Source organism: Macrobrachium rosenbergii, chromosome 20, assembly GCF_040412425.1.
Source record: "Macrobrachium rosenbergii isolate ZJJX-2024 chromosome 20, ASM4041242v1, whole genome shotgun sequence".
Lineage (NCBI taxonomy): Eukaryota > Metazoa > Arthropoda > Malacostraca > Decapoda > Palaemonidae > Macrobrachium > Macrobrachium rosenbergii.
The window spans coordinates 19,931,155-19,952,500 of NC_089760.1; the positions used below are offsets into that span (position 1 = coordinate 19,931,155).

Sequence of the window (21,346 nt, forward strand, 5' to 3'; positions counted from 1 at the left end):
TTGCATAACCTTTGGTGGTAAAAAACATCAAAATACAAACATTTGGTGTAAAAACAATATAAAAAGTTTAGAAGGGAACAAATACAAATGTGAAAATAGGTTACTGGCTGTGGTAAGTCAGTGGTAATGTTGAACTGAAAAACATTTACAAATTTCCTCTGTGGAAAATGAAATAGTGGTTCATTCAGATTTATTTTTTTTGTTTCACTCATCTTCATTGCTGATAGCAGGTTGCCTGGTGATTGCAGTAATGTTAAAATACATAGACAAAAAATTATAGGACCACAGTGTTACATAGCAGGTGTATGGTAGGATTTCACTAATTCTCCAGTGCTATTTATACAGTCAGCTTGCATCATTGCCTAAGAATATGGCCAACAAGTGCCTTGCATATTAAGAATTTGCAGATTACAAATAAAGCATATTACTAGTGCCTTTTCTGTTTTATTAAAAGAACAGAGCTTATATTATGGCTGGCATTAATTTTACTAATTCTCCAGTGCTGTTTAATACAGTCAGCTTGCATCATTGCTTGAGAATAGGACAACAAAGTGACTTGTACATTAAGAATTTGCAAATTACAAATAAACATATTACCAGGTCTTAGCCTGTACTACCTATCAATTACAGTGCAAACTTATGGGTAAAATGTACCCTCAGGTACACTGGAAAATAACCTTAATAACTGAGTGAACTTGTCATTGTGAGGGAAACTGGACTCAGAACTAAAGGGAGAAGGATAAGTACGGAGGTAGTGGCGTAACTTACCCTTACAGTAATCGAGGCTCGTGCTCACATATTGCTAAGTACTGTACTTTATTTCATTTATTTTCGATCTCTTTTCTTGTCCAACCACTCCAACTCCCTCTTTTCACTGCCTTGAGCACTGAATTGCCAAAAGTGCCCCAGTGCTTGGCTCGACAGCCTAAACTTCATAAATCAATCAATCTTTGCAGTTCCTGTGACTTTTTTTATGATAAAATTGTTTTAGTCACACTTTGATGCTGAATTGTTGCATTTTAGCATACGTTTGATAAAAGTTTATCAATTCACGAATAGCTGAAAGAGTTAAGATAACTATGCTAAATTTTAATACATTAAAATAAAATATTCACTGCCCAAAAAATGGTCAAAATAGAATAAATTTGTTCACACCATGAGAGAGCTGAATAAATTCCCTTTCCAAAAATATGTGTCTAGTCAGACAGCTCCCAGCCATACCAACTCAATAGATCTTAAAAGGAGAGAACCCATTTACCTTCTAGTCAATGGCATGTTTGCCAGGAGCTGGGAAAACTTCACAACAGTTCAGCAGTCTTGACATGACCAGGAAGATCACTGCCCAGGGACCTACAGATGTTCCCTTGAAGAAAGAAGGAGGAATATGGAGGGAAGGAATATGCCTGCTGGCATTCCGGTAACACCGAGTGTCAATGGCAGCTGTGCTCTTAAATTTTTGACAGTCAAAGACTGGATTTCGGTGAATATTATCACCAATTTCGGGTAGCTTCAAGCTTACAGGATAGTATTTTATTGTTGGTTGATAAAAAAAATGGATCCTACATATATTTCATTCAGTAGCAAATTCGCAATTAGATTGTTTAACTACCGGTAGCGTAGTTTACCGAATCATGTATAACATTGCATTTGCTTTCTGATTAACGCAGTAAATGTAAACATTGCGTTCACGACTGAACCAATGTTTATGGTCCTGATACTTTTTTGCAAGTCTCAATTAATGATTGTTAGTATTTGAGACGTCTGTATGATGATACTCAATGTATTTTAACTAGGGTCGGTTAAGGTTAATTTCCTTTTCCAAATAGCGTAACAGAACATAATCTTGCGTTCACTACCAAACCAATATTTCCAATGATAACTATGTATCTTCAGGTTCCAATAATGTTTGGGATATGTCTGTACTTTTGTCGTTAAAGGTTAACTTTTCTTTCCCAATAGCGTATTAACATAATATTTTGTTCACTGCCACCGTTTCTGATGATAAATACGTATCTTCAGGTTCCAATAATGATTGGGGTTTGTCTGTACAATGATAATCTAGGTACTTCAGCTGTTTCCCGAGGAGCATATTAAGTGATACTGTGTTCACTACCAGGCCGACATTTTTTGGTTGAGAATACATTTTTGAAAGTTGTGAATAATGTTTTAATAGGATTTGATACTTGCCTGTATGAGGGTGCTTCATACTTTGGGCAACAGAGGTTAACTTCACTTTTATGAGTAGCGTATAACGTTAATATTGTGTTCACCACCAGACTGATATTTTTAGTAATGAATGTATATCAGTAAGTCTCAAATAAAATTGGATAGGAATCAAGATATATTTACATAATGGTTCTCTGTATCCTCAGACTATTGTTGGTAAGGATTACTTGATCATCTTTCACTTCTCTTTGCGGAGAGCTGGAAGTGCAAGGCAGTGCGTAGTAGAGAGAAATTGTGCTTAATTTTTGTGGAGTAGCCGTTCTCGACAGCCGAGACCAGTAGGCATTCAAGTAGCCTGGCACCAGCTCTCTCCCCGCACCTATCTTCTCTCCTTTTACGGGTCCTCGTTTTATTCTCCACTTGCTCCCGCACCTGGCTCTCTCACTTCCTTCCCGTGCCTGGCTCTCTCGGCTTCTTTCCCGTGCCTTTGTTAGTCTTGTGTCCGGGTTAACAGATGTTAACCTTGTAGTAGTGAAGTGTTGTGCTTGAAGGAGGTGGCTGCTCCTCTCACTGATGCTCCTAGGCAAAGGTTCACTGACATACTCCCCTACACCTGGGAGAAGTCATACTGGAAGCTGAAGGAAGGTCAGTGGGGTCAACATGGGTAGTCGCCCCCTCAATCGAGCCTGTTGCTGGTCTCAGGTATTAACAGACAGCCACTGGAAAGGCGTCTTATTGGATGTGTAGTGGAGGAGGTGGCTGCCCAGCCCTATCGGTTCTCCTAAACCCAGTTCCTGGCATGGGAGTTCAAAGGGGTTGGCCCCAGGTAGTCACCTCTCAGTCGAGCATGTTGCTGGTTACAGGTATCAACAGACAGCCACTGGAAAGGCATCTTACTGGATGTGTAATGGAGGAGGTGGCTGCCCAGCCCTATCAGTTCTCCTAAACCTAGTTCCTGGCATGGGAGTCCGAAGGGGTTTGCCCCCAGGTAGTTGCCCCTCACTCGAGCCTGCTATCCACCGTTGTCAACAGACAGCCATTGGAAAGGCGTCCATAGATAGGTTATTTTTTTCTAGTGACACTTCAGTGTAGACACAAGCGCTGATGGCGTTTTTTTATGGCAAATCTCGGCCGTTGAAGAGGCTCTTTTCTGATGATATTTGCTACTCTTCCTTCTCCTGTATAAGTAGTACACCAGTGTTGGCGCCAAGCAAAACATCAGTGTCCAAGTGTTCTTTTTTGTTGGTTCCTTTGTTTTGTGTGTGTGTGTGTGGTTGTGGGGGGGGGGGAGGCTGCTAAGCTGTGGACATGTTCCTCGACTTTAGAGATGAGTATGCAAGGTCATGAATCCAGTGCCACAGGTAGTGGTTCTTCTGACTCTTCCTCCTCTTCTTGTCATGCAGTGGCCATTGCTATCAAATGATACGTCTCCTTCTTGTCCCTTTAGTTGATCCTCTTCCTGTCGATGAGAGCAGCCTCTTCATGGACTTCATCTCCTGGCACTCTTCATATTTGATGTATCCAAGGATAGTGTTTTAATTTTCAAGGACTCACATGAGTATATCATTAAAGATTTTTGGCCACTGCAAGACAACACTTCCTTCATGAAGATCCTCCACTAGGTCTGTGATACCAACTGGTCTGGCTTCTGCATGATATCTCAGTTGCTGCTGTTTGGGATGATGATAAGCTGTCAGGAACCAAGACCTGTGAGCTCCCATAAAGACATCTTGCTGAATAAAGAACTGTGTACTTTCTCTGGCTAAGTCTTTGGACTCAATCCATAAGGATAAATTGCTGCTTGTAGAAGATCACTGTTCCAGCAGAGGTAATAACCATCCTGTGAGTGCTCCTAATCATCTTCCCCAGTCAAACCAGGACATCTGTAAATTTTACCGTATTCAGGGCTGCTCATTGAAGTCTAGGCTGTCTTCATTAGCCATGGAGTAAATTGCCAAGGACATCAAAAAGCTGCTGGCTAAAAACTACAGAAAGAAGGAATACAAAAGGCAGTAGAGATACAAAGAGAGCAGAGAGAGAGAGAGAGAGAGAGAGAGAGAGAGAGAGAGAGAGAGAGAGAGAGAGAGAGAGAGAGAGAGAGATTCATAATATATATCTTGAAATACCCTGTTTATCTATTGAAATACCAATTTCTGTAAAACTAGATGCCGTTTTGATGCAGATTCTTTTTATCATCTCCATTATTCAAACCTTTTATTGACCTTCATTCAGGATTTTTTTTTCTTCACATTTTGGGTGCTGTTTCAACTTCTAGCAAGTATTGTAATGAGGGTAATTCATCAGTTAATTCATTACTTCCTCTTTTTGTTAAGAGTAAAGTGATCTGTAGTTACTAATTTGATCCTTCTAGTAAACCAGCAGCAGTCCCTGTTCTTGAACAGTCATATCAGACTCCATGGGCCACCACATATGTTAAGAATACAGTAATTAATTTTCCCTCTGATGCCATGCTGTTTTTATCCTGACTTTTAAAACATCTCCTTTAATGTGTAAATCTATCAATATAATTGGTAAATCTATCAATAATTGCTGCCTAAGAATGCACTTATTTTTCTCTTTTGATTTTAATTCCCATACAGTCCTTGGTAGGGAAGATATACATTTTCCCATACCTTAAAACATGACTGCTTAATAACGTACTCTTTTACTGAGTTTTTATTAGATGCATTTTTATACATGTCTGTGTTCTTTTTCACAGCTGGAGTAGAGTTCTTCATTATTTAGTGAATCATGAAGATGTTCCCCTATCTGTGATTCAAGCAGGAAAATTGAGAGACAGGGATCGTCAGCTTATCAAGGACAAGTTTGCAGTAAGTTCATCTAGTAAAAAATTATCACTGCTAAAGAATTTTATATGTATATGAGGTATGCCACTTTTTTTTAGGTATGTTCTAGTAACTGCTACAAAAATTTGCATCCGGCAAACACTAATTGAAAACTGAGCACAAATTGTTAGCATACTCATAATACAGGCAGTCCCCGGTTAACAGCAATCCGGTTTTATGGGGCTTGTCTAGCGATGAAAATTGGCAATTTTCGGCGCCGAAAATCGCCGATTTCCGCTTATCAGCGCCGATACATACCTAACAGAGGCGCCGACAACTGAAAATCAGCGCTTTTCGGCGCCAATAACCCCCGAAAATCGCCGAAATCGCCGATTTTCGGGTAGCAGCGATTTTCGGTTATCATCACACCCTCAGAAACGGAACCCTGCCAATAACTGGGGACTGCCTGTACTTTATAAGTGGACTTTGTGGAAAATTTGGATACTAAATGAGTTTCTTAGCACCACAGAAAAATAAGGCTTTGAGTGTTGCAAATTTCATTCTCTTTATATTATAATTCTGATTATTTATAATTCTGATTATTGCTACATTGACAACAAGACAAATTTAAATTAATTTGTATTTTTCATAGCCGACATACCTGCGGTTTTAACATTAGGATAAAACTTCTGGTGCCAGCTGGAAACCGGTAAAAATAAAAGAGATTTGTTTCTGCAAGGAATTGGTGGCATCTGGCATCTGTTATGGAAATTGAGATGGGAAGCAGCCAGTGACCTGATCTCAACCCCGTGACATCTTAGTTTTCTTCCAGCCCATTGTTAACTGAAAGAGGGGTGGCTAGAGGTGGGCAGTAAATATTATGACTGCAGGTTTGTTAGCTCTGAAAAATAGAAATTAATTTAAATTTGTCATACGTTCATATGCAGAACAAACCTGGGTCTTGACATTAGGATAGACTCGCTCTTGGTGGGAGGTACTAAGAGAATCCTGAACTGACTGGAGGTTCGGCACACCCAGTCATACTTCCTGAATAAGAGAATTCAAAGGAAGGAGATCTAAGCCTTTGATCTGTTATATATATATATGGGTATCCAACAGTCAGATTACTGGGCTAAGTCCAATGCAGAAATTCATTACATTACAGGAAGTTCAAGAGCTATATCTGTTCAGATAACAAACTAAGGTAGCCACCTATACGTGTTTGTTATCATTCCTCTCTCTCCTTGCTAGAGAGGAAGGGTTTTCTACTGCTAGGTATATTCATGTAGAATAAAAACAAACCAACTGTAAGGCTACTACACTCACCTGTATCTGGCCTGTTCCAGCGTATAATGGAACCATCTTCTTACCGCCAGTAGGTAGAGAAGAAAGGAAAAAGGGGAAAGGAAAAGAGACCAGTCATCTCAATCATCCTCGCTTTCATACCATCATCTTAGGCAAGATACAAAACTGTCCTGCTAGGGGCATTGGACAAGCCACACAACTTGCTGAGCACCCATCACCGGACCCAAGGAAAAAGTGTCCAAGGACCTGTGGGCAATGTCCCTCAGGCAGAAGGAATTGAATGTGGTTTGGTGGAGCCAAGAAACAGCATTCAGGATATTATGAACAGATGTTCTTCTTGAATGCCAAGGAGGAGCTTAGTCCTATAATGTCATGTAATCTTGCATGCACAGTATTGGCAGTAGAAAATGATGATGAGGAGTAGGCGTGCCTAATCACTTCACAAAGCCAAAACAAAATAGTATTCTTGGAATCTTCTTTCTTGATGCAGCCTGTGGTAACAAAAAATCTTCGGCATCCCGGTCTGAGATGTTGAGTCCTTTTTAGATAGCAAAGGGGCAAAGGAGCGATTCATCTGGATCGTCATTAACAAAATCCCCAAGGGAAGGGATGGAAAAGGAGGTAAACCTGTCATCATGAACCGAGGGGCTTTGAGTCTTAGCCACGAATTTTGGGACAAATTTGAATGCTACTGACTTCCAATCCCTGGTATGTATAACATCAAAAGCTAGGCCATGGAATTCGCCCACTCTTCAAAGAAGCCAAGGCTAGATTCAAAACCATCTTGAGGGTCAAGTCCCTGTCCGATGACAGACACAGTGGTTCGTATGGGGCTCGAGTGAGACTACTTAGCATCAGAGTCAGATCCCAGATGGGAGGTTTCAGTTCTCTAAGAGAACAAGGCTGTTCAAAACTTTTGAGCAGCCTAGAGATTTCCCAAGATGAAGTTAGGTCCACATTTTTCAAATGAAGAGCCAATCCCAAGGCAGCCCTGTAGCCCTTAATAGCAGAAACAGAAAGGTGTTTTTCTGTTCTGAGGAACATCAGAAAATCAGCTATCCGCTGAATAGAGGTTCCAAGTGGAGAGAAACCCCGTCGACGACACCAATCACAGTAGACAGCCCATTTCCCTTGATAAATGGTTGAAGATCTTCTGAGGTAACCAGACATCTGTGTCGCTGCTCTGCGAGAAAAGCCTTTCGCTCACAGGAGGTACTGGATAGTCTCCAACTGTGAAGAGATAGGGATGTTACCGATTGATGGTACTGCTCTACATGAGGTTGACGGAGAAGATTGTGCCAAGGGGGTATTTCTCTCGTAACCATTGAGAGCAGAGTTAGAAAATCTGGAAACCATTCTGCTTGAGGCCACAAAGGAGCTACAAGGATCATCCTGAGATTCTGGGAAATCATCACTCTGTTCAGGACATGACTGATCAAGCAAAAGCGGGGAAAGGTGTAGACATCCAGTTGTCCCAATGATGTTGAAGGGCGTCTTCTGCCACGGCAAAGAGATCTGGAACTACTGAACAATAGACCTCTAGCTTCCTGTTGAACCTTGTTGCAAAGAGGTCTATTATTGGTCCCTCTCATTCTTTTGAATAGTACATGGTGCATCATCATCAGAAGATTCTCCACAACCTTCAGAGACTGCAGGTAGGTTATCGTTACAAGATTCATCTGCCCTACTAGAAGAAACAACATGTGAGAAAGAATCCTTAGTTGGATTAACAAGGTTACTAGTAAATCTAAGCATTAATTGGTCATGGTGTCTCTCCATAACATTTTCCGACTGACTCGCAACCACATTGCAGGTTGCAGCTTCTTATCAATCGGCAGCACATTATCGAAACATATCGTACATCCCCCCCCCAACATTATACATGGTAAAAATAAAAGGGGTAAATGTCACACTACAACTATAGAAAAAAGAAAGAAGAATTAACTAACTTTTCAACATCATACCATACAGTTACATACACTGAGTACAATGTTAGTAGCATTAAAGTAAATAAAAATATATATTATATATATATATATATATATATATATATATATATATATATATATATATATATATATATATATATATATATATATATATATATATATATATATATATATATATATATATATATATATGATTCACTCTTGACATAAATGTACATCAAATGTGTAAGAAACAATTAATATTACCATCACAAAAATCTTTGAGCCACTAGAGTTTACCAGCAGCCCTTCTAGGCCTACCAACGACACTGGGCTCCTGTTATGTACCCACTTTCATTTTCTCAAATTTCTCCAGACTCCGTGGTCTTTGTCTAATACAGAAGTGGTATGGTTGTCTATCACCGCATGTGCCACCTGGTACTACAGATAACTATCAGTTGCATTCTTCACATTTTCAGGGCCCGCAGCAATTAACATATCAATTCAGAGTTCTCTGGCTCCTTTCTTTATTGTGGGATCTTGTGTAGGTAATTACCATTCTTTTTTTTTTAGCCTTTTTTTACTTTTTGCCCTCAAATCCACTAATAAATACCTGAAAAGGTATTTTGCAAGTGCTGTTGTCTACCTTTGCATCACCAGCTTCAGGATTTGGTTAACTGTGAGGAGAGTACAAAATTATCCATATACAATAATTAAATTCACATTGCTTAGCAATTTTCCAGAGTGTTTATCAGTGTTTTATATATGCATTTCTATTTTTCCCCACATTTTGGTATTGGTTTTTGGCACTGAATTGTTGAACCAAATAGCCAACGTGTTATCTAGTTAGGTCGCGATGGTAAGTTTTCATTCCACTTAGCATCATTTATTCCTTTTCCTCATGTGAGTGAAGGATAAGCAGACTGCTCTTCCTATTTTGCACTGTATTCTCAGTAAATTTTTATATCTGCATAATTTCTTTACTCTCTGAATTTTTCTTTGCAATACCTTCATAGTGTTAATCTTTATTTCTGGATCGGGGTCCTGTGTCACCCAGTGAAAAAGTCCATTCAGCACTTATTTCTAAGTAATTCCGTTGCTAGATACCAGAGAAAAGCTAAATGTAAAGCTGGGGTTACTACCCCCAGAGCGAGCTCCAAGGGGGGGGGTACTGTCACTGTCGTTGTGTCTGCTATTAGGCAGCAAGTTTTGTATTTTCTTAATACAAGCCTTTTCAGGATTAATTCCAATGCTCATGATATTAGAGCAGTGGCCACTTACATTAATTATTTTCATTACATGAATTTCGAGGACCTTACCAAATGTTCAGGGTGGAATTCTCCCCTAGTTTTCAACATCTCTATTTGAAATCTTTAGCAGCTCTTAAATTCCCTTTCTGATTCTTGGTCACTTTCCCCTTCACTGCCTAAGTTATTCCCTTACAAGCAGTTCATTGTCTTTAATACTATAAGAATGATATTTATTTCTCTGTTATTATTTCACTGGGTGACATGGGACCCCGATCCAGAAAAAGGATTTTGACAAAGGAAAAATCTATTTCTGGGGAGGGGCCCGTGTCACCCGGTGACCCACCACTGTTTTTCATTCTCTCCCTCCCATGGTAAACATCATTCTAGTGGGGTGGGTGCTAACATGGAATGCGGCTAGTATTGCCTTGTGTACAGTCCGCGAGTAGTGCATGGGCTTGTATCGGCACCTCTCTCGTTGGGACTTTTGACATTGGGAATCTTTATAGGGCAGGGTCCCAAGATTGTGACAATCTCACCCTTTACCATACACGACTCCATTTCTTGGAGCTCGCTCTGGGGGGTAGGAACCCCAGCTTTACATTTAGCTTTTCTCTGGTATCTAGCAACGGAATTACCTAGAAATAAGTGCTGAATGGACTTTTTCACCGGGTGACATGGGCCCCTCCCCAGAAATAGATTTTTCCTTTGTCAAAATCCTTTTATCAGGTAAACTGTTTTTTATGCCTGTGTACTAATTTGACTTTAATATTTCTGGATCGGGGTCCCGTGCCACCCGGTGAAATAATCCATTCAGCACTTATTTCTAGGTAATTCCGTATCTTGTTCTTACCTTTCCTTGTTGGGGAAGACCCTAATTTTTAATCAACTTAGCTTCTAGTGCTAGTATTCCTGTACTGTCTACCCTGTCTAGTGGAACCAACCATTTTGGTTTCCCCCATCAGGGGTAGTGCTGCGAATTCCTTACCGTAGCTTTCTAGCTAAAGTTGAAGGTCCTCATTTTCGGTGGTCACCTTGGAAAGTACTCCCCTTTCACAAAATCTGTCTCTGTGCCCAATTTATTCCTTACAGGCTTATTTAGACAGGACCTCACAATTTTGTCAGGCCCTCTCTTTATTAAAAAGGGGGTACTGTCACTGGGGGTACTGTCACTGTCGTTGTGTCTGCTATTAGGCAGCAAGTTTTGTATTTTCTTAATACAAGCCTTTTCAGGATTAATTCCAATGCTCATGATATTAGAGCAGTGGCCACTTACATTAATTATTTTCATTACATGAATTTCGAGGACCTTACCTAATGTTCAGGGTGGAATTCTCCCCTAGTTTTCAACATCTGTTTGAAATCTTTAGCAGCTCTTAAATTCCCTACGGTGGCGGCAAGGAACATTGTCCCTCTCTGATTCCCTTTCTGATTCTTTTGTCACTTTCCCTTCACTGCCTAAGTTATTCCCTTTACAAGCAGTTCATTGTCTTTAATACTATAAGAATGATATTTATTTCTCTGTTATTATTTCACCGGGTGACACGGGACCCCAATCCAGAAAAAGGATTTTGACAAAGGAAAAATCTATTTCTGGGGAGGGGCCCGTGTCACCCGGTGACCCACCCGTTTTTCATTCTCTCCCTCCCATGGTAAACATCATTCTAGTGGGGTGGGTGTTAACATGGAATGCGGCTAGTATTGCCTTGTGTACAGTCCGTGAGTAGTGCATGGGCTTGTATCGGCACCTCTCTCGTTGGGACTTTTGACATTGGGAATCTTTATAGGGCAGGGTCCCGTGATTGTGACAATCTCACCCTTTACTATACACGACTCCATTTCTTGGAGCTCGCTCTGGGGGTAGTAACCACAGCTTTACATTTAGCTTTTCTCTGGTATCTAGCAACGGAATTACCTAGAATAGTGCTGAATGGATTATTTCACCGGGTGACATGGGCCCCTCCCCAGAAATAGATTTTTCCTTTGTCAAAATCCTTTTTTTAATAATTTCTGACTTGCTAGTGCATCAAATGAATTTGCTTGCTGCCCATAATTTAGCTTCGGCAGTTCTGATGCCAATATCTTTCACCACCCTCCCCACTTACTCTTTTACCTTTGCTTGTACTTCAGTTACTCCCAATGTGCTTTCGGTCTTCTTGTCTCCCCATCCCAGGTTGCTGTGGATACCGGTACCTCGTGTGCTCATGCTCAACCTTCTACTGTTACCACCACTTCTCTTTCAGAAGCAGTGCTTATTTCCACTACATCCATTGTGGAACCAACTTTGACAATATCAGAGTCAGGCTCATGTTCATGCCATGTCTGCTGCTATTTGGATTTCACACTGAACTATCATCTCGTGATGCTTATTTTAATATTAGAATCCTTTCTTAACACCCCAGCCTTTTGCACAAATGATGTCTGCTACTGATGTCCATCATCAGTTACTGCACTTCAGTGTCCTCACATTTTACTTCTGACAGAAGATGAGGTGCATTCTTTCACCTCCTTTTCATTTCCTTCTCTTAATTATCCATCATCATCTTGGAGAAGTTGACTCTTTGGTCACAAGCAGCTGTGTCTCACTTGAATGATTAGTCCATTTGTGCCTTATTTGTTGAAGTATTTATGAAAACTGTAGCTTCACTTTCCAGTTATTCCAGGACACTTGATTCTTGACTTTTTCTGTCCCCAAGTGATCATAGACCCTTCAGAATCTTGCTGTAGCTATGGATCAATTTTCCCAACCTCCCACCGAAATGTCAGTTCAGGCTAATCATGATTGATGAATTTGTTTGAAAGGATTGTAACTTTTATGGAAGAAAAAATGTAACTACAAACCCCATCATTTACAACAAAGTGTCCTTTACAATTTCCTTGCCTTGACAGTTTTAAATTGGCTACAAAATCTTTACACAACAGAATGAGGCCGGCTGTTTCTTTCTACTGATGGGTCATAGGTGTACATGAGCATAGTGACTGAGGGAGGTGATTTATTAATACCTCTAGTTCCAGGTGACATATCCAAGATTAAACTGCCATATTTTTCCTGTCTTTTAGGCAAACGACTTCTGTTTTATATTGTACAATCTCAATATTTTTATAATTACCAAATTGAAGAAATGTGGACAGAATCTGATAGCAGTGAATATAATAGAAAAAAGTATCATTTTTTCATCAGTCCTTTAAAGTGTTTTGGAAGTCAAAATGTGTTTATTTTATTACATTGGGGGAATTGAATATATGTTACTACTGTATATCATATACGGTACAGGTAGACCATCAGTTTTCTGATCCAGAACCTCTTTTAATCCAGACACCCAGCAGTAATCCGGATAGCCCTCAACTTCTAGACCTTCAAAATTACCTTTATTTCTAGTACATTTTTAACATTTGTCCAATTTGGGAGCAGAAGAGTTACAGCATTATTTGTAAGACAGTAAATACAGTAATAAGTTTATTGATACATTTTTCTTATTAATTTTCTTTAATTAATCCAGTTTCACTGATACAAGTACCTACAGGTATGGGTGAGGTGTGGGTTTCTTGTTTTTTTTCCAGCACTGATGATCCCAGTGCTAGGCATCTGTTGAAGTTTTTTATATCGATACTGAAACAGGAACCTGTACAGTAAAGTATTAATAAACATGTATTATTTATACCTGTATTTCAATTGATTATTTAATTTATATTTTAATATTTGTTTAGTGTGTGTTGACCAGAGGGAGACCACAGATGGTCCAGAAAAATTGATAATCCGGCACGGCCTAGGAACCAAGGATGCTGGAAAATCGATGGTCTACCTATATATAATTAGATTTTCTATCCGCAGTCTCCATTTTCCAAACCATTCTTATTATTATTATAGTAAATGGTTTTACCATACTATTGCTTTTTCAGGGATTTAACAGAGAAATTGAAGAAATGTCAAAGGTGCAGCGTAGTTACTCAATACCAGATAGAGAACTGAGAGAGAGTTTGAAGAGAGACAATATGGAATATATCCTTCCAAAATACCAGGCTTTTTATGACAAGTAGGTTTTTACCTTTTAAATTATTTTTCTCATCTTTGTGTACACATACAACTGGAATTATGCTTGAGGCCTTGCTGGGGATATGGAACTGATTTTAAAATTTAGGGATTTGCATATTCAATTATTTACTGAAGACATGCCACTTCACCAACCATTATACTTTAGTACATTTATTGTATCTTAATTTTGTTGTTGTATACCCTTGAGAGCAAATGAAAATATGTTGTGTACCACCATTTACAAGTTCATCAGGAAATACAAAGTATTTTCTAATACAGTACATCACTGCATTCCATATACCTTGCAGCGTATCTTCCACTTCAGTTCGTGTTTAACTACTGTATTCACATTACTAAGTGATATAATAAACATTTTTCTGATAAATGGACTGCTACACATAGTTTTCCTATCAACTATACTGCTGCATAACCAAAATACTGTATACTGTAGTGGACACCATTTGTTTCCAAGAGTTACTTTAAAGTAATTTCTGACTAACTCATGTAGCATCATGATGTACATTATGTTAATGACTAACTACATGAAAAAATTTATTTTGTTTCCTAGTACTGATTTTGCTGGTTGTACAAAAATACCATTTATGATGAATTCAGTCTTGGGGGTATGAGCAAAACCACTGAGAGACAAGGCCTGTTCGATGTTTTGTGACGTAAGCAAAGGTAGTCCAAGTCACTACCTTGCCATACGAAAGAAATGTAAACAGGCCTAACTTATGTTACCTTATCGGACAAACCTAACTGTATGTTTGTTTGCACTCCCAACATGGTGTAGGGCTGGTTTCAGTGTGATGAATACAGACTTTATATTGCAGTCAAAAGTTATCCTGTGGAATGGAATTGAATATGAAATTTAGGCTTGAAGCCAAGCACTGGAATCCGAGGGATTATTCAGCGCTAGTTACCGTAATGTTATCCAGAGGCAAAAGTCAAATACTTGTTTTAATGAACTTACTGTTTAGTTTACCTACTTACCATTGTAAGTTCATCCAATAAGCACACAAGACATATCCATGGCACGGTACTTCATTATGGCATATAAGTTTTACAGTCCAATTGAAAAATAAAACAATGAAACCACAAGAAAACCTGGTACTCAGAAGAGAAAGAATCGCTAACTTTGGACTACCAGGGTTGACATCATCACGCCACGACATCATATCCAACAGGTCTTGTCTCTCGGTGGTCTTGGTATAAGTCAGTTGTCATATAAGCTTTTGGGGGTATTTAGTGGGAAAACATTGAAAACTCATACCCTAGAGTAAGAGGATCAGGATCTTTTTTAATAAATATATCATGTTGCCTACTTTGAATCAAAGCATGAGGTAATGCAAGGCTAGTGCATACTTACAAAACAGCATATATTTGTCATACTATACAGTATTATGTTTTCAGAGTACACAGTAGTTCCTCTTCATAATCTTTTAAATTTACTGTGTCAGAAATTCATAATTAACATTCTCCTTTTTCTCAACAGATATTTGAATGTTGCCTTCACCAAAAACACAGAGAAATATATTAAGTACTCTCCAGCAGATGTGTCTACAATGGTAGACAAGTTCTTTGATGTTGCTGCATAAAAGGAGATTATATAGGGTAGTATTATTAGGTAGATTAACTAGACCACTGTTTATAAATGCTTGTAAAATTTGAACTTATGTTCCTTTACTTATAATTCTACAGCATTAATTGGTAATAAAATCCAGGTTGTAGGATTTGTTGGTACATCATTTACAAAAAATTAGTTCTTTTTAAATACTGTACGATGCTTCAGTGTACACATCAGAACTGTCTGCAGTATAATCAGCAGTTAAGATCACCAATACAATATTTTTATTATTGTAACGGATTGGAATATAATCCTATGAAAAGAAAAGTATAGCCTTTAAAAATTGTACAAAAAATTATATTTATACATGATAAATTACATGTACGTAAAACTGTTGAAAAATGTTGGATCTTGATCACGTAGGTGAAAGGAAATGAACATGACAGTAAAGCAATCATTACTACACATATCACCGTATTAAGATCAAGTAATGCTGTTATCAATGGCATGGAATAATGAATGTGTTAACAACTAATTCGACCAGAATGTAAAGCCACCATTAGGCTGTTGTATGTATTCTTTGTTTAAAAAAATGAATGTCACATCAAAGTCCTAAAAATGTCTCATTTTCATATTGGTCATACTCATTTGATTGGTGGGTATTCAGTGATAACTTGCTTGACCCAATTCCTCAATGTGGAATAACACTAACAATTAAATACTGTAGGTGTGGTTGTCCAAATTTCAACCAACAGCAGTTTATCAGCCATTGAATTTCTGCATGTTTTGTAATGCAAAACATGAAGAAAGGAATGTATGTACAGTATTTAAATTTGTGACTGTGGTGAAAAATACATAGCTTCAGAAGCTGAGGGTAGTGTAAGGCCTAGGTCAAGGTATGGTTAAGAATGCAAGTCACAGTTTATTTGGTAAGCTTTAATTTTTATTTCTAAGAACCCCATGAGTTGAATATTTTTATTTTGTGGTCTGTTTACCCTGTCTAATAATATTAATAACAATGTGCAATTAGTTTTAGAATATTCTTTTTACTTTGAAAAATATGTAGCACTGTTTTGAGAATCTGTTATTTTCAAATAATTTATATTTCTGAGATCCAAAATATAAGCCAGTTTTTTCAACATTTTGGTGATAGTATATCTAATACAAATAAATAATATATGTTACATTAATCAACAGCAGCATTTTCTTTTATAGCTATCCTTATTCTCACTGCAGTATATGCTGATACTACTAGTTTTAAGTTAGGTTTTCACTATCTGAAGAATGACTTGCAAAGGAACTCTAGAATTAATGGTTTTCTGAAATGTTGACCAAAGAATGCTCTCAGCATGTCTTCAGTAGGTTGTGTATATATGATGGAGAGTATGTATGTGTATATATGATGGAGAGTATGTATAGTTTCCCATTTGGATCCCTCATAGAAAATTATTACTACTTCCTTCTCTGTTCATGTTACAAGGAAAACAAAACCAGCTGCTAAAATTCTTTTTCCATACACACACAATGTTTGGTGGTGCCACTTACAGTGTGCCTATTGTGTCACCACTAGAAATATTTACAGTGTACCTTTATTGCCAGCCAAGTTATTTCTTTGTTATAACCTTTCATCCATTTGCTTTGGTTTCTTTCCACCCAGAATTACAATTTTTCTTTTCATTGCTCTCGTGTTCATTACTCATTCAAGAACAAATACTCTGGAGTAATTGTATGATAGTCTATACATGTAATTTGGTAGTTTGGCTATACAACTTTTTATAAAGAAATACACTGTAAAACAATACAGTATTTGTTCACATACAGAACAAACCCAACGGTCTTTACATAAGGGAAAATCTCTATGTGCTAGCTGGATCCGGTTAAAAATAGAACAAGGTTTGGTGGCATCAGGGGGATAGCCAAAGGGGAGAGAGTAGACGGAGTCTTACCTTTCTTCTCCCTCTTGTGCGACATGACATACCAGTCATCTCTTAACTGTCTTCCTTGTAATGCATGCACTGCCCTATCTCCCATAGAAGCCAGTTTATTACATACTTCCTGCCCCATCTGTGCCTTGGTGTTCTGGTTTTTTCCTTCTTTTTTTGTTGTGTGATTCTGTGTTATATTTGTTTTATCTGTGTGTATTTGTATTAGAGATGCAAACGTTTGATTTATCTAAGAAGGCTGTGTCTCAGAGAAAATGCCCTGGGGTAGGTAACAATCCTTGCTTTCGTTATTTAGCCTCTATCGATACTGATCCTCATTCGACTTGTAGCAGATGCAGATCTAATGATTGCAATGTAAGTAACCCCTGTTCTGAGTGTCGTGATTGGTCTCCAGGGCAATGGAAGCTTTTTGGTATGAAGAAATACAAGAGGAAGTCGGCTGTTCCGTCATGGGAAGGCTTCTTGCTTCCAATGGCATCCGATGCCACCATTCCTTCTTGTTCATTCTCTCCTTTACCAGATTTACCTCTCGTTGCATCTTCTTCTCAGGAAGATTTTACTCCTTCTCATTCATCTATTACTTTGTCTTTAAATAAATTGAGGAGGGGTTTGGGAGATCTTGTGGTTGATTTAGCTGCCTCTGTTCTTTCAGGAGGGGGGTGCTAGGAGGAAGGCATCTCTCCCTTGTACTGTAGTTCTTTCAGGCATGGATGCTGAGAAGCTGACCAAGTGCTGGTCATCTTTAGACCTACCAGGGGAGCCCGACATTGGAGGTCTTCTGTCCCACCTCCTGTCTTCCTATCTCCCAGCATCTTCCGCTATGTATGTCAGCGTCTAGAGCTCCAGTGTCTGTGACATCTGCCCGCGTCTCTACAGCCATGACATCCTCATCCTACACCGTTCCTTCATTAGCCGTGCCTCTTCCACTGCTTTGCGCCTCTGGGCCTTATACTTCCCCTCCTTCCAACTCCTTTGTTCAAGCCTTGCTGGAGAGACTCAAAGGTCCTCTTCTGAAGAAACACAACTGCTCCGTTTGAAGAAATCGAAGAGACGTCGTAGATCTCCTCCTCCCTCGTTGTCATTGTCTTCTCATGTATCATCTTCATCTTCTATTCATTCCATTCCACAGAGGCGTTGGAGGAAGAAGAACTTCGTTGTCCCTCCTCACAAGAAGATCCACAGGCTCTCCATCTCTCCTTTGCCTAGAAGCAAGACCAACCGTCCATCTACTTCAGTTGTGTCTCGGTTAGCTAATCACGACGGTATAGTGTCTGTTCCTGGTCCTTCTACAGCTGGATCCCTTTTTTCACAGGCAGATTCCTGCTCTCTGTTCAGTGATGCTGAGGCACACCTTCACCTCATTGTGACCACAATACTCTCCTGGTGCAGGTGCTAACAATGTGACAGGATGCTAAGAGCCCCTTAGGGCTCCTGAAATGCATTGGTTTATAGGGGCTACAACACTCTTCAGGATTGTTTGTTGTAGGACTTGCCTGATCTTCATGTCAGTGTTCTGGAAATGCAGGAAGCAGCGTTTTCCTGTATTTTTCCAATCCAAGAATAGTTGAAAGGTTCCTTGATGGTGTTGTTGGTACAGCACATTCATAGAGGAATCTTGCCAGGCTAAGAAGAAGGCTTTGCTTTGGCTTTGTGTTGTGGTATTGGCAGAGGCACGATTAGACGGTTAACCACACTATTGGGCTGTCTGTCAATGAGGAACAGGCTGGCAGACTAGCTCAGTGATTAAGGTCGTTTTGGTAAGTAGTACTACTCCCTCACTTGGCAAAAGTTTCAGTTTGAGCTGCATTTTTCCCCTTTGCTTGATCTTTTAGTTTTTAAACTGAACTGAACTTTATAGTATTCTGTGCTTCCTTCCTATTCCTTGGGGCAATAATGCGAGCTATATTCCATTATCCTGGGAACGATCTGGACTCTACACTTTATGCCATTTAACCTATTCTCCTTGTCAGGTGATCAACAGTGTTGTTCACTCACATTTTCAAATTGACCTTGGCTGCTGCTCATGGCCAATAGTTGATTAGCATCCAGCACTGCTGGTTCAGCAGATCACTGGCTTCCTGTTCACTGTTGATGGAATTATTTCCTGTCAGGCTATGCTGTATGGCATACACTCAGCTGTAAGTCTTCAGTCTGAAGACCTTGGATTTCCCAACTTGGAGTTATCCTTACTTGACAGTTGTGTAGGGATCGCTTGTCCTCCATTGGTTGTTCTCTCAAATGAGAGGTAAGGCTGTTTTTTATTATTATTATTATTACAGTATAATTATTATTATTTTATTATTATTATTATTATATTATTCAGAAGATGAAACCTAGTCAAACAGAACAAGCCCACAGAGGCCACTGACTTGAAATTCAAGCCTCCTAAGAATATGGTGTTCATTAGGAAGAAGTAAGTGGAGGTGAAGGGAAATATACATAAAAAAGGAGATCTCACTTATTAAAAAAGAACAAAATTAATGAATAAATAATAAATTAATAAATAGATAAAAATGTATTAAAATGCAAGGAGTACAGTATTAGGGTAGTAATGCATTGCATCTTCACTTGAACTAATGAAGTTCCAATTGCACAACATCCTCCAGGAGGCTGTTCCACAGTCCAACGGTGTGAGGAATAAAGGACCTCTGGAGCTGAGAAGTTCGACAGCAGGGCACATTTACTGCATATTGGTGCTGCTGTTCTGTGAATCTGATTACTCTCAGCAGGGAAAGGGGATTAGGGGTCAATTGTGAATGTGAAAGACCTCTGTTCAAATACAACTTATGAAAAAGTGATAAACAAGAGTTCATCCATCGATGGTCCAAGCCATAACTGCTACTGTTAATAAACAGAAACCTACCACCACAAACCACTCTATCTAAAAAGATAAATCTCTGTCAGAAGCAGACATCCACACCGGAAAACAGTATTCTAGTAAAGGAAGTACAAGTGACCTAAAACGTTAATTTTATTACTCATATAAATATATGAGGCCATACAAACAATACCTAACTTTCATGTGGCATTTCCTGAAAACTTCATTAGACATTTCTCAAAAGTAAAATGTGAGTCAAAAGTTACACCTAGAATAGTTAAAGCTTCAGACTCATTCAGCAAAATTCCATCCACCTGAAGGGGAGGATGGGGTGGAAAGTCTGTATGAGATCTGCTAATCAATAGTGTTTTTGTTTTACTGGAGTTCAGCCTCATACCCCACCAATTCATTCATGTCCTAACTGAGGCTGAGGGCAGCTTCATTTCTCAAAGGTGGAGAATTCACTACACCTACAAGTTTTGCAACATCAGCATACCGAACAATCTTGTTTTCTGGGTCACAACCATATCACTTATATATACCAAAAAGAATAGTGGACCAAGAACACTACCCTGTGAACTCTTGACACAACAACTCTTGGTTCACTAAAGACCCTGTCAACAGCAACTCACTGCTGCCACCTTCTAAGGAAATCTTGAAGTAATCCTAAAATATATTCACCCACTCCAAGAATCTGACTAAATCAAAAGCAGCATTAGAATCTATTTGAATCACTCTGCACTCAAAACCCTTATCAAGGTTCTCTTGCAAATGGCAAGTCAAGTCTAAAAGAGCATCAAAGGTACGTAACTGCTTTCTATATGCATATCGACTATCAGCTAACAATCCTTTAGATTCCACGTACTTATACAGTGGCTTAACAATAGGTTTTTCAGCAACTTTGGAGAGCAAAGGGAGAATAGAAATGGCCAGTAGTCACTGCAGTCTGCAGTTATCAGTGGGGGCTCTGTTCCGACTATGTAATGATAAGAAAAAATTGCTGATAAACAAAAATCAGCGATTTTCAGGGCTTTTTCAGCAATTTTTGGCACTTATCAGCACCGATTTTCAGCTATTGGCACCTCTGTTAGGTATATATCGGTGCCAAAAATCACCAATTTTCGTCATTAGACAAGCACCAAAAAACTGGGTACTGCCTGTACTCTGCCCTGAGAGATGAATCTTAGAAATTTCTGTGCGCCTGGATGAATAGGGACATGGAAATATGCATCCTCCATATCCAGGGTGACCATCCAGTCCCCCTGCTGCACTGAAGACATGACTGAGCGCACTGTCTTCTTGTGGAACTTAATCTGCAGGACAAAAGCATTCAGGTTGCTGACGTCCAAAATGAGCCTCCAGCACCCCCGAGGGCTTCGGAACCATAAAAAGGCAGTTGTAAAAGCCTTCTGAATGGCATTCTAGTACCTCTTACACTGCTCCCTTGATGATCAGGGATTCGACTTCCTGAGAAAGGGCCAAAATCCTCGTGGAACCTTCTGAATACGCTGTAAAGGTGATTGGCGATGTTACTAAGGGAGGAGCTTTCATGA

General features: G+C 39.2%; 1 protein-coding gene across 2 annotated transcripts in view; it reads left to right on the forward strand.

Annotated features, from left to right (window-relative positions):
- The window catches only part of Exo70 (exocyst complex component 7), a 44,460-nt gene extending 28,232 nt beyond the window's left edge, over positions 1-16,228 (forward strand). For both annotated transcript variants that reach the window (XM_067122084.1, XM_067122083.1), the window contains exons 13-15: positions 4,886-4,997; positions 13,333-13,466; positions 14,961-16,228. In XM_067122084.1, coding sequence (XP_066978185.1) covers positions 4,886-4,997; positions 13,333-13,466; positions 14,961-15,063 — 349 coding nt within the window. In that variant the 3' untranslated portion in view covers positions 15,064-16,228. The remainder of the gene's footprint in view (positions 1-4,885; positions 4,998-13,332; positions 13,467-14,960) is intronic.
- Positions 16,229-21,346: the final 5,118 nt, after the last annotated feature.